A 14,387-nucleotide genomic window follows, 5' to 3' on the forward strand; every position below is an offset into this window, starting at 1 on the left:
TTTATTTTTTGATAGCGTATATTCTTCGGCGCTGTATTAGGTAAGTCATTATTTTGAATGTCTATCAAAACGTCATGTCAAGGTGTCACGTCAAACTTCCTTTGTTAAATACCTTATCGAGGTGATCATTTATTTTTTAGGTGTTTAATTCGCGTGCCGAGTCACTTTTCGTCATGATTGCGTTTTTCGCGAATCTCTGACGGCACGCCGAAATCTAATTCAGTATACAGTTTACACCGAGAAAAAAAAGAGAGATAGAATTTATAGTTACTTTTCAGAGGCAGACATGTTATAATATTCCTAATGATACGATATCGAGAATATAACTGATTTTCGATTACATATTTGTCGTTGGAGATGTCCTAAATTTATGATCGAGTCTCAAGAACTATATTTTCCGCTTAGTGTACACACCGCTCCACGTAGAATGCCTGTTTTACGATTGAACGGTACGTGTGCTCGACGTTCCAAAAACCCCGTTTGAGCGCGTGCGTGCAGCCGATCACGCGGCGAAGATTGCGATGCCGTTCATCGACGACCTCGTAGCTCCGATACGAGCTACGTCATCGGGTCGTCAGCCCAAGGACGCTGGATTCGCGAAACAGACGGTGGCGAGCAGGAGAGAAAAGCGCGGGAGCCGCGAACGAGGACTCGTTAAAAGCCGCGTGCCGTTCAGGCTCTCTTTTTTTTTCTTCGCCCCCTTTCCTCCCCCCAATTTGTCGTGTGTTTTAATTTTGGACACGTCATTTACAAAAGGACATTATTTTTGTCTCAGGGTCGAATGGACTCGGTGTCTTCGTTTTTAACCATCGCCGTTCTATTTACAGACGTAGAATGAACGTGCCCGGCCAAATGCACGGCTCGCGCACGATTCGCGATCACGAAGAAAAAAAAAATTAATTTAAAAAATCCTCGATTCTATTACCGCGCGTGAATATAACGTATCGACGACGCAGCCTTGTTGTTTGCAAACGGAAATGCGATTTGCGCGAGACGTCACGCGCATGCGATTCCTATCACGAAAGTCGCGCGTTCCCGTCACCTGCCTCGCTCCGCGTTACGTCCACGATCTCTTATTGCACGAGGACAAGCTCGCGCAAAATTCGGATGCGATTCCCGTTATAAGATCGTAAGACTAATTTTCTTATTGATACAACCGAACGATAATCTTGTGTTGTAAAATAATATCGAAGAGCAATGATTGAGAGTCTTCTTGAAACTAACGGTCTGCGGGATCGAGATTGCTCGCCTCTGGATTATTCACGGAATCACACCCGGTGCACCTTGCGCGCTGCATTTCTGCTGCGCGAGGCGTGACGTGGGTGTTTTCCGCGCGCGTGTTTTCATATGTATCTCCGACAAGTGCTCGCGCGCGAAAAGTAACGCGGCACTTAAGCACACCGTCGGCTAAGTGACGTCTTTAATGGACCGCGGCCGGACCCGGTAGAGAAAGGGAGCGAAGAGCACGTCTATCGCCTTCCCGACGCTCTAATAGCCTGACCTATTTGCGCTCTCCGGAGAAGCACTTCCTTCTAGCGAGAGCAAAGGTTGCGCGAAAGTGCGGACCGATACGCGCGCGTGAGCGAGAAACAAATGAGCCGACAAACGCCGTTGATATTTAAAGTTCTGCCGGTCCATTTTCTGCAAAAACCCTCCGCCGGCAGCGCAGACTCGTGCGATTTCATTCGGACACGCGAGCTGCCAGACGGTAACTTTTAGATAAACACGAGACGGCGAAACGCGTTAAAACTTGGAACAGATAACTAAATTATATGTATAATTCTGAGACTTTCGCGACTAATGTATTAATCTGAAACGGTATGCCGGACATTCCTAACGAACTGCGACTGCTTGTCAACATATAGTTTTTCATTATGTCATGATTCATTTAAAAAAAAAAAAAAAAAAAAAAAAAATACCGGAGAGAATGTTTATAAGAACATTACGAGAAGTGGTACAAAGAATATATATAACGAGAAACCGCTTCGAAGTACGCAGTTTCAGTCTTAGAACAATCCTCGGTTTAATTGCACGTGCGAACGACGCGACATTCTTTCTTCAGTAAGGAGCCGTGCATCACTTTAAAAGAGCGCGTTTCTGCTGCGTTTCTACAGCGGATTAATAAAGAGGTTTTACGGCATCATCTCGCCACTTTCGAAAGTCACGGATCCACGCAATATTCATGAGATCTCTGTCTTAACGACGCCGACTACGGGAGACGCATAAAATACGAGGGCAAAGAGGTCGACAAGATAAGTTAAGCAATGAGCGATACGTTATCGTTATCGTGGCGGGTTGGCGCGGTATTTGGCACGCGTTCTGATAAAGAGACAAATGAAAACGGGAGGACTAAATGCGAGATTTCCTGAGATTTCGCGATATACAATATACATATCGATATATGAGAAAAAAAATAGGAAGAAATCAACTCGATGGAGCAAAGTAATAATAGCCATTCGGAAAGATCTAAGTTATGCCGAAAATAGAAGCACAAGTCACGGACCATACTAGGCGATAAGGCTCGCTATTTAAAAGTCTAACACCCGATGTTTATTTCGAACCGTTTAATGTACAATTCCGGTCGGTCTACGATCGCGCGAAGCGCGCTTGAAGCGCGTGTGACAATCTGCGACGCGATAAGGAGTCGCGATAATCAATTATAATATACCAAGTTCGCGGATTTAACGTCTGTTTTCATTCAGGCATCGCAATCGCGAATCACGCCTCTCGCGCGACAAGCTGTTATGCTTTCGTGTGAGAAAAAAAAAAAAAAGAGCTTTGCATATCAAGTATGTGTAACGGCGCGCGTGAGACCCAGTCGTCCTTGCGAAAAAATGAGTGCACTGCGATGAATCAAGCCAGGCGGAACGCTCACGTGCAATTTATCGACGACTTAATCCCCGGTGTCGATGCGCACTGTGCGACACACCACTCGAATTTCGGTCGCGAGTCAACGGGCGGACATTACCGACGCTAATTGGCAGATTATTCGTGATACAATTAAAGGATCAATAAATGTGCAGACCGCCGAGCGGTATTACGGCCGCTCAGCGTGCGTAGTGTTCAATTTTAATACCCCCGGCAACTGTCCACGCAGCTCTCATTAAATTGCGCCACGGCGACGCGTGTGGATTCGCATACTCGATTCCGAATTCGCATACTCGAGCCGACATTAAATGCCTACGGTGCGGCGCGCCGATCCGAAATGTCACGACGGTATCGCGGATTCTCCATTATTCGCGAGCTTGATAGAATCTGAAACAATGTAAAAAAGCGAATGTCGCGAGCGCACGCTCGCGTTATACGCGACTCGCGCGTCTCGTACCGAGAAGAACCGTGCCGTACTCTACAATGGAACATTGATCGACAGAAAAGGGGGAGGGTCGGCGGAGAACAAAAGATCCTCGATTACTTTTATTTCAATTTCTTCCTTCTCGTCCGTACGATTTCAGAAAGAGAAATTAAATTCTGCTATGCAGTTACGCGCAATAGATCAAGCTCTCTTTCTCTCCCGCTCTCTTTCTCTTTGCCAGTTTCTCTCTTTCTTTCTCTCTCTCTATCTTTTTTTCTCTCTCGTGGTTTCTATATGTCGATACTTGAAATGACTTCCCGTGTATTTTGTACCTGACAATTCGTTGCCCCAAGAGTATTATTTGAATACTTCGTTCGTCAAAGTCAGTTTTATTTAAATGCAAATGCGCTAACAATGTGCAGGGCGCTTCGAAACCGCAAATTTAATTTTAATGACGAGACATCTCGTCGATTTCACGTCAATTCGCGTAAATTTGGATTAATCCGCTCTTTTCGAGCGCGTAATTCGAGACTTAATTGCGAGTGTGTTGCAAAAAACGTGTGAATTGTAAGAACCGAATCTGATTGGGAATGCAGAGAAAATAATTTACGAAATTCAAAAAACGTCATCGAAACAGGAATAAAAAAAAAAAAAAAAAAAATTGCGAGACACTTCGCATATCTTATCATAAATTCCAGCAAAAGCGTCGCTTTTCTTATGCTAATATTAAAAACTCTCAAATAACATCAAAACCGCGTACATGGTGTATCGTATGTATTTTCATGAGCTCACAAGTGTCACACGAAAATGTTGTGACAGGGTGATACGAGTACCTACACTCCGCTTTCCTCAGAGCCAGTCGAAGTCTGACAGTTCTACGTCGTGACAGCACCTGTCCCAATACAATGCCACGTGAGAACATACTGTCACGAGAAATCACCGCGCAGGCGAATCCGCCGTTCGTAACCTTGAAGAGGGTCATGTCTCGCAGACGTCGTCGTGTCATCGGGTTTTCGCCGCGCTATCCCTACACACCTCGCCCCCTCCCTCTTTCTCTCTCTTCTCTCGCTCGAACCCGCGTTGTCTTCGGCGCCATACATGCCGAAGTACCCGGCCTCGCTTGTCAGAACCTCCAGACGCTGCGGTGCTTCCCCGAGGTGCAAAAGTAGAAGAACCGAGGCCGGAGGAGTCGAGGGGAAGCACCGCGGAGAAGACCGTCGCGCTACGAAGCTGGATGGTAAAACGGGCAGAGGATGGACAGTGTTTGGTTGTTTGTAGAATCTGGGTGAGTGACCTGGGTCTCCGGCCGGCGGTTGGTCGCCTGGCCCGCCAGGAAACCTGTTTTCTCGGCCGTCTCTCCCTCCCGCTCTCCTTTCACCCTCTTGTCTATGATCACGGTCCCTCTCACTCCATCCCTGCCGACGAGCCGGCTCGCCGCCGCCACGCTCCGTTCCTCGCTCTCTCGCGGGCTGAAAACCCTGCGGAATCGTACTCGCGCGCAATTTTCACGGCACCCCATACGAAGTTTCGAGTTCTCGATGAAGTTTTCCGCGAAGTCGACGAAAACGCGGAGGAAGAGAGCAAAAGAAAGACTACGCACCGTTAGAGGAACGCGATCATCTGGGTCGTGATGATCCGGGTGAAAGTGCTGAGCTAACGGGAACGCTTCTTCCCTGCTAGATATCGACAGAACGAACGGAGACGCATGCAGAGTGGCGTACACTCGAGTCTGATACAGCACGTTAGAACGGTGAAGTGTTAGTTAAACGGAACGGCGATACGACAATAACAGAAATTATTAAGATTTGAAAAACAACTTTAACTGGGAAATAAAATAAATTTCCGCTGAAAGACGTTCCGAGATTGCGATACTTCTGAGAGATACCGTCAATTTTGTTGACGAGTAAGGAGAGACGAGATGGCCGAAAATATATTCCAGATGTTTAACAAATTAATAAACGAGATATTTCTCTAAAACCGTTTGTTCCCTAGACGCAGATTGCAGACTTCATCGCGCCGTAACAAGAAACCAAAAAGCAAAACGACTTTTGATTCAACACGTACATCAATCTTATTTTCTATTTTAACTTTGTCTCTTCAGTCTTATAATACAGTCCAATCTATTTTGATGTATGTTTAATCTGACCTAACATTTTTCGATATATTCCAAATCTTTTTATATCCTCCGACATAAATCATAAAAATAAAATTATTTATGCACACTTTTTATGAGTATTTATTTCTCGCTGCGCCTCATCTCCCGATACTAAAAAAGAAAAAAAAATCTACCTCATACCTCGTTCTATTCTCTAATCAAATGAAACTTCGTATCTCCTTGGGCGATTTGTCAAGTACGATTTGTCACTCTCGCCTAAGCATCCGAGAAATTATCCTGTTCCGCGTGTTTATTGTCCAATTACCGGACGTCTTATCGCCACCTCAGCCACGAAAAAAATCTTTTAATTTATCTTTGATAACGCGCATAATTCCACTCGCTATTAGACTGAACGCGAGACTCTCTCGCGCTTCTCGTTCCCGACGGTATCCTTCACCCCGGTCGCGTCCAATTCGACAATGCTGCGGGTCCAGACGGCACGTGTGGGTGTGCATATGACGCACGTACACAGCTGTGCGATCCGTCTGCGCCGACCACGACACGCGAGGGAACGAATGTATATAACCGCGAGGTACTTGGGATTATGCAAGCGAGTCCGCTTTCTACGTGGGCTTAGAATCTGGGTCGGGCACGGAGTCATTGTTTACAACGAGCCACCGGCGCGAATAGACATAGGCTCGCGAGCGCTTAGGGACTGCGTCTTTTAAATATTTCGCGCACAAAGGACGGCCGCGACTCGTTGAGCGCAGGGAAAACTGGAGCGAGTTATACGAAGCGCATTGAAAAATTCAACGCACACCACTTTCCCTCATTATTCCGAGTGAACTCATCGGGTCTTCGAAAGGACGGTAATTAAGCGCGTGCAGCGTGACGCGTTCGTTCTCGCGTGGGCAAACTGTCGTGCTTTCATGAACCGAGACCGGCAAAACACCGTGCCGCAGGGTTAAAGTCCCTCCCTTCCCTCCCGTCGCCACGTGATTTTTCTGTCAACGACTAATCGCGGTGATATCGACTGCGCGTGTGGATATTAAAGGAATTCTAACTTATTAGTCCACGCATAACTTTACAATTAATTTGCGTGTTTATCGAAAGTATCTTTACGGGATGAAAAATACACCTTCTTTTCTACGAAACACGCCGTTTTCTCGGAATGATCGAATAAGAAGCTCATTAAAGTGCTATTTCGAATGCATCGAATAAGGAAAGTTGCACAAGGCGGCGTGGGCGACGCATTGCGTAATAATATTGACGGATAAATAGACGAGCAAAATATTTCTATTGCCGGCTAGACAGTCGCCTACGAAAACAGAGAGGAAGAGAAAGAGAGAGAAAAAGACAGGGAAGAAAATGTGAGTATCCCGTTTCCTTTTTACTTGGTACTCATTTGGCTTTACTCACGACGTTATCTCTTTCCATATAAGGCACCCCTTAGCTGGATTTATATATTACACCATATAATAAACTCTACTCTAGCCTTTTCTCCTTCCCTCAATTAAAATTAAAATCTTCACTTCAACAGCAATTAAATTTCTATCCTCCAGTAAAAAAAAAATATATATATATATATATATTCTCTAAATTTTCACAATTTCTCTTAATTTTCTTTTTTTTTTAGTTGTAAAAGACAATAAATTACTTGTTTTAATTTTCTTATTTTATTTTGTCTTTAATAATCGTAACGTGTTATTTTCACGATGTTTTATTTAAAGTGAGGAAACTTTTTGCTCTTCAAATGAAAAGTATACACTTGGCTCTCCGCTCCGTACCGTGTATCAATAATAATGCGAATCCTGTAGGGCGTGCATCGAAGCGCATCTTCTGGTATCGCGGCCGTTGCACTCATATTTTAATATTAGAATGCGACCGATAGGGCCCTCGCGATAGAGTCTCCGATACAATAACACGACCTGGCACCGACCGGCCGCCCGTCACAGTAAATAATTTATTGAAACTGACACATCGTTGGCACGTGCGACATTTCGAGGAATCATTTAAAGTGCCGCGGTTATCGCGATGGAATATTAGCACAAAAACAACTCACGCAACAATTCCGCGACTCGAGAAGCCGTACGATTGAAACTATACGACATGAAACGTCATTTATCAGCGCAATATTTATTTCGTGCGGTATAATAAATAATATTTGGGGAAAATAAAATATTACTTATTCGTTGCTTAACGCTAGAATATTCTTTCACCGCGCGAGTCCGACATTATTCTTTAAATTCATAAAAAAAATAAAATAAAATAAAATAAAACAAAAACGATTGGCACGATTATTTTTAAGATTTTTATTCGTACAATTAAGTGAAAACTAGACTAAATTGACTTTTTTTTTGTAAAATTATACTTTACAACGATTATACGCTAATTATGCGAACGTAATTTATCTTAATTATACATAAATTGACGTATTACATATAATATTATCCGATACGAGCTACTTGATTTCTAGCTAAAATCTAGAGTAAGTCTGCTTTCTATGCGTCAGTCCGATTTCTCCGTCTCTAAATTATTTTATTTTATGGTACTTAGACAAGAGCAATGTTTAACTGGTATTGCATGTGCACAAGATTATATTATACAGATCGTTGATACATTTACTAATAAAATAAAAGAAAAAAAAAAATCTTTTTGTGTAAACGATATTTGTATCCTCAACTGCCTTTTTTTTCGTTCTTTTCACAAGAATATCCTGACAATTTTCCACGATTTTAGCAACTTGATATTGACACAATTCAACCAGCCTATCAATCGCTCATGCAGACGCTCGATTTCGGTAATTTCGACGTGAGTTTCGGCGCGAGACGCCGCCAGTGATTACGCGAGAAATGAAGACACCGATCATTTGTCAGAACGCGCGCGCGGGCCGCGTGTATTAAGCACCTGTGGTCCGCGGAAAACTCATCGACTGTGTCTAATTGTATGACGCGGTAGACGGACAAATTGCGGGATTACAAAATAGTGCCTGGTAATGTGAACGTGTACGGTGCAAATGATTTGCACGGCGACGCAACGCATCTGCTGTCCCTTTGTTGTTCCGGAGGCTTCAAGGCAAACGCGCGGGGCCGCACAAAGAACCGTCATGTTTCGCGATTACGTGAAATCATTCGCGACCGATCGCACCGATGCGTTTCGAGCTGCGATCTAATTCGACGCGAATAATAATCATCGTACGCAGCGGAGTGCAAGGAGAAACCCGGATGCTCGCAGAAGCGATTTCGCAGCAACGCGGGTAGGATACCTTCGCGAAACCGTCATTTCGCGACGCGGCGCAATATCGATTTCGCCAGTCAAGAAAAAAAAAAACGAAGTTGCGCCGACGATGCTGATCCGCGAATGTCGCCGAAAAGAGCAAGGCGCGTCCTCTCGCTTCCCATTCCCGCTGCCTATTTCCGGCCGCCAATTCGTACTCGAAGTAGCACGACTTGCGCAACGAATGGAAAACGACGGCGTATTTTTAAGTAAAGTTTCTCCCGATTTTCGAAACACAATACTTAATTTTTCCGTCCCATTTTACGGGCCTATACAAGTCTATCTTGTGTATCTTGCACTAACTTTTAGGTTACAAAGCACGCGCGTTCTAACAAGATATTTTGCAAGGGTTATATCAAGATAGAAGAACACGTAGCGAAATAATCAGAGCCGCGTTTCGTCGAGACGGCGTCTCCATGAGTTTCGAAACAAACCGTTGCAGCACGGATACCAAGATCGTTATCGAACAAAGGAATGTGTTATTAATCTGACAACGATCTGATAAGCCTTTGTCGCATGCACGTCCGACGTCGGTAACGCATGGAATTCCAAAAATTTTAATTGAATACCGAGACTAAACATAGACCGTCTAGGAAAAGGGACAAGTAGCTAATCGCCGAACTATCTAATCAGTAACGACGTTATTTTCGGGAATTTTAATGAACGTCGAGTCTCTAAGGGATTACTTTTATAAGATCATAACGTCAAGAGTATCCATTTACATTATTGAAATTTTCGCGCATATTTGATACAAACGGATTAGTATATCCGTTATGTCATCGACGGAACGTGCAAACACTAAAAAAAGAAATTAAATACTTCTAAAAGAAAATGTTATCGAATTGTCACGAAATTCGAAACTGTAAAATTAATATGTAGGTACATGTAAGCAAAATGTGCACGTTAAAATTAAATAAATAAAACGAATTAATTAGACTAACCTCAGGTCGCAAATAAAAATGTTAAATGACAATTTATGCTATCAGAATTTTAATGGGATTTTATTTTTGTTACAACTATTGTTGTAATGTAGCTGCACGCATACAAGGAAAGTAAAGAAATGTAAACAGCGTCGGGTTATTAAAACGATACGAGTTTGTGGCGAACAACATGACCATGACTTTAGCGACTTTTTTCCCGATAAGATAAGATAGGACGCAGCGCGCATTAATAAAAATTGACAAAAAAAGAAAAGAAAAAAAAAATTGCTTTTCGTGATACAAAAATGTGTTGCAATACGCACTTATGCAGCGATACGCGTAATCACGAAACGCATACGAGCGGCGCGTGAGAACGCCGTTTATTTTGAAGACGAGATTCGGCGTTCGAGGATCGCAAGGCCTCGTTTCGCCGTCTCGTTGGATTCGCGATTCAACCGAAATACCGTAATCGGAAATAAGTCTGCCGAAAACGCGCGCGGAGGGCCCTGCTTCGCGCGTGCGAGAGAACGCTTATCGTTCGCGAATTTTGCGGGCACCCCCGTCAGGCTTGACCCGGAATTTCGCCCGCAATTTTCGACGGCCAACAAAACAACGCCTCGCTATACAAATTATGCGAAAGTGTTGGGTGCGCGGTGCCGCGGTGGCCGAGCGCGCGGTTTCGCGAACCGCAAATTTCAGGGTTTGTAGCACGATCGCGGGTCCCCGATAATTCAGGGGTACCGTCACGCCGATCCCCGCAACGAGCCCCTCTTCGCCCGCGAGTCCTCGGCCGGTCGATTCCCTCCCAAAAATTGTTCTTTTTTTGTTTCTTTTTTTTTCTCTGGCCAGTGTACCTCCTGACCATCTCGCCGTCATCGCATTACCTCGCCTTTCTCGAGACGCTTCGTATATTTCGTATACCGAAGATAACGGTACGTCTTTGGGAACGCGGCAGGTGCACACCGCGAAAGCGGTATTGAAACAATGTGAGGATTTGTGTACAAAAAAAATTCTTGCTGCAGCGCACAGTAAGATTACTCAAAGAACGTCCTGCGTTACTTAATGCGCGCGCGTAACGAAAGAATTATCTTACCTAAATATTCTAATTATTCAGACGATGCGAAGCAAAGGGACAACCGTTAAAGTGCAACTCCTCACGAAATCTCCCGGGATAAAAAATAATGTTTACGTTGTATAATATGTCTCGCATTTTACTGTCACGTCGGACTGGGATTTATAGTGTATGATTTATGCATCATTTCACATCTAAAGTTAGCATAGAGAAATTTCAAGGTGACGAGCACGCGAGTCTTTATACCCGAGCGGCCCTTATCGATAAAACATCTATTTTCTCCGCGTTCGATATTTCAATGACTTGTCAATACTTCAAGGTGCTTTTCTTTATCGTCTATCGACATGCAGAGTGAAAAGGAAGGGACGAAGACAACACTAGTCTGTCTTTCTCTCATTTTAAAAAAGAACCTATTCCAAGTATTCAAATCCGCAGGATTTGTTGCAGATTTAGAGCGATAGCCTGATAACTTTCACCTCCGGCAGAGAGCCAGATTCTCCTATTAGTCGAGTTCATCGACACGGTTTCCGCGCAGAAAATATTTTTCAAGACGGGCGAACTGAAAAACAGACCCCGAGAAACGCGGCAGCGTTGACCCCGGAATATCTAACGACGTTTGTAGTCGTTGACCCGTTGAAGCATTAAATACTAAACAGATGTCAACCAAATACACTCCGGAAAACGGTCCGACGTTCCTAGACGCCACAATGAATTCGTAGACGCCGCGAGGTCTATTAGAGACAGTTGAAACCGAGCGAAACTGCTAATGAGTACCGCGAATAAATATCCGGTATTATTAACTCCAAGTGCCGAGGATCGATTGAACGCATAGCGTTCGTCAATTAGCTTTACTTGAATAAGTGATATAATTTGTGAAAAGAATGCTTCAACCGTGAGATAATCTAGACAACTTTAACTAGTTTTGAAAAAAAAATTAAATTAATCAATTAATTAAACAAGAATTGATAAGATATGATAAACGCTTGAAAGCTAAATAAAATACATTATTTCAAATCTTAATCAAGTTATATCACTAATGAAAATCATCTGCTAATAGTGGTCGAAAATCGAATAATGATCGACCTGACGCAGTAATCTAAAATAAGCTCCACGAAATTGTATCCCGGCAAAATTTACACGGAACGTACTGTTATGTTACATAACGCAGCAACGTTTCTCTGTCAAAATATCGTATCTAAAATTTCCCGCGGTTTTCCGCGAAAGCCCGTCAACAATTATGACGTTAGTTAAGATAATACGTAAGTGAGTTAAATGTACTTATCGTCATCAAGATGACTATCTCACTGGCTAATACGCGATGTCCAAGGGCAACTGCTTCTTCTTTTTTTTCATTTTTCTTTTTTTTTATTACGCAAGAGATAAGTATTGCCTCCTCGAATTAATTTCGTGCGCGCGTTTACGTTCGAGTGTGCCCCGAAATTCAACCTGCGTTGCGTAACGAAACCGTGGCGACGAATTTTTCGACGCGCTTGGCTCGTCCGCGGATTTTCCGCCGCGAGGGGTAAGAATCGCCGAGGCCAAGACTTTATCAAATTTTCACGCTCGTAATAATCGCGGCCACCCTCCTCTCCCCCCGACCACGTGGTGCAATTGGCAAATATACCCGGCCAAGTAACGCGAAACGTGCACCCTGACCGCCTCGTGTGTGTTTAAGCAGCGCTAACGCGAGTGCTGGCAATGTCCTCGAAAACTGAAATAGTTATGACTGAACGTGCAAGAAGGGAAAGACCCTTGACAGACAAACTTAGACGCGCAATTATGTCGAGTCCCAATGACAATCGTAAATTCGTCGAAGGCACGGCGTTTTATTTCAGGCGCGTTGAAATAACGATGTTAAAATTGAGATTTGACGGTAATTTCCGTTTCCTATCCAGATCGAGCGCGATTCGTACATCAGAAAGACTAGCAAACGCTAGGAATAATATCTAATTGCATAATTAATATTAAAAAAAAGTTGATAATAGAGTTACCAAAAAGTAATCAGGAAAATTCTGTTCATCGCTGAAAAACTCAAGCGAATGCTCGCTCGCACGCGGATGCGTTTCTGTTTAAAACACGACCTTCGGCGAAGCCTTAAAAAATAAACAGAGATCTGCGTAATCTCTGTATTAAAGAGACACGTGGAAAATCCGAAGAGCCAGGTATAGGACGCGTCGCCTGATTACTTTATTCAATTTACTTGTCCTGTATCAAGACACAAATAAAAACGTTCATAAAACTGTGATTGTTATTACGATTATTGATTTTTCTTTTTTTTCCGAAAACGTGCTTCCGTTCCTAAATCTTATTCCGCTCTGATTTGTTATTTCCCCCCGCAAAACTCGAAATAACTTGACTCGCGTTTCGCATATAGTCGCGATCTCTAACAACGATGATTCCGTTCCGAATAATCCGACATTATAATATTTTCGAAAGCGCTACTACGTAACCTGGCGTTACAGAAGCATTTCGCAATTGTAATTATTATTCTGGCCAAACTGCAAATGTGACGTAATTGTAAGTATCACGAAGAACTCAATAACCGTGAAACATCATCGGGAACGTAACGCGGTTTCGATAAAAATCCGAATCCAGCGGTAACGATCTCCGCGATCGCGATATCTAGCATTATTGCATATATTATATCCTACCGATGTTTATCCTGGAAAAAATACTTGACGGAGATAACGATTCTCTTTCCTCGCAACGTCGGCGTCGCCGTGAGATAATTTCACCGAACATTTGACGCGCGACGCGAAACGAATGGCGATCGTGCGAACGCAGGGCACGTACGCGTACGTACGTAAAACACAGGCAAAATATTCGCAGGGAAGGTTGACGGCGCGATGTAAACAGAAACGACGCGACGTGGCGCACGACGGTAGCTGTGGCCAAGAATCGACCCGGCAACAAACTACGCGGCAACGACACACCTGAAACGGGAACGGCGCTAGACCGCTTCGCGGAATTGAGGCGCAAGGCTGGTACAAGAAAAAGATATAGAAACATTGTGGAAACTCACCTGGAGATCATGACAGCCGTTATCCCTGTGACTGGCAGCACGTATCACCCCCGCACGCCAACCCCACTCACTAATCTTATTCACCTTCAGCTTGGTGAAACCACTCACCGAGAGAAACCTCTTTCCCACGATCTCCTCGCGAAACTTGTACGCCATATTACGTTCGGTAAACCGCGGCGTGCCGAATCCGCGACTTCGGATCGCCACAGCCGGGTCCGCCAGTCACCCTTTCCTTCGCGCGTCCCCCGTAACTCCCCCCCCCTTCCCGCGAACGGGCGCCCCAGTCTCCCTCCCCCACCGTTCCCGCTCCTCTTCCGTCTTCTCTCGCTCCTTTTTATCCTGTCCGCTCGCCTTGCTCTCCCTGGCCTCCTGGACGCCGACCTGGTTTTTCCTTCAATCCTCCGAGGAGCGTGCCTCACCCCCGAGAAGAAAAACAAAACAACGGGCGCACGCACACCGCACAGCACACCGCGCGGGGAAGGGGACGCCGACGGCGGACCCGGTCACAACCGATCACTATACCTCGACGGCACAAAGCACCACTCCGCGGCTGATCTTTTCCCGCCGAAGATCACGAAGGGCCATAAGGCGACGGCCGGTCACTCGTGTTATCCTCTCCCTTTTTCCAGCACGTTCCGGCAAGCCACTCCTTGCCACCGTTTCACGCGAAAACGTAACGGACGCGGACTCCGCTCGCGCAACTTCAAAAC

General features: G+C 44.6%; 1 protein-coding gene across 5 annotated transcripts in view; it reads right to left on the reverse strand.

Annotated features, from left to right (window-relative positions):
- Window positions 1-13,920, reverse strand: part of Kdm3 (Lysine demethylase 3) — a 244,332-nt gene extending 230,412 nt beyond the window's left edge. For all 5 annotated transcript variants that reach the window (XM_070658629.1, XM_070658632.1, XM_070658631.1 and 2 more), the window contains exon 1: window positions 13,678-13,920. In XM_070658629.1, coding sequence (XP_070514730.1) covers window positions 13,678-13,833 — 156 coding nt within the window. In that variant the 5' untranslated portion in view covers window positions 13,834-13,920. The remainder of the gene's footprint in view (window positions 1-13,677) is intronic.
- Between the last annotated feature and the right edge of the window lie 467 nt (window positions 13,921-14,387).

The sequence above is a fragment of the Cardiocondyla obscurior genome, linkage group LG06 (genome assembly GCF_019399895.1).
Source record: "Cardiocondyla obscurior isolate alpha-2009 linkage group LG06, Cobs3.1, whole genome shotgun sequence".
Taxonomy (NCBI): domain Eukaryota; kingdom Metazoa; phylum Arthropoda; class Insecta; order Hymenoptera; family Formicidae; genus Cardiocondyla; species Cardiocondyla obscurior.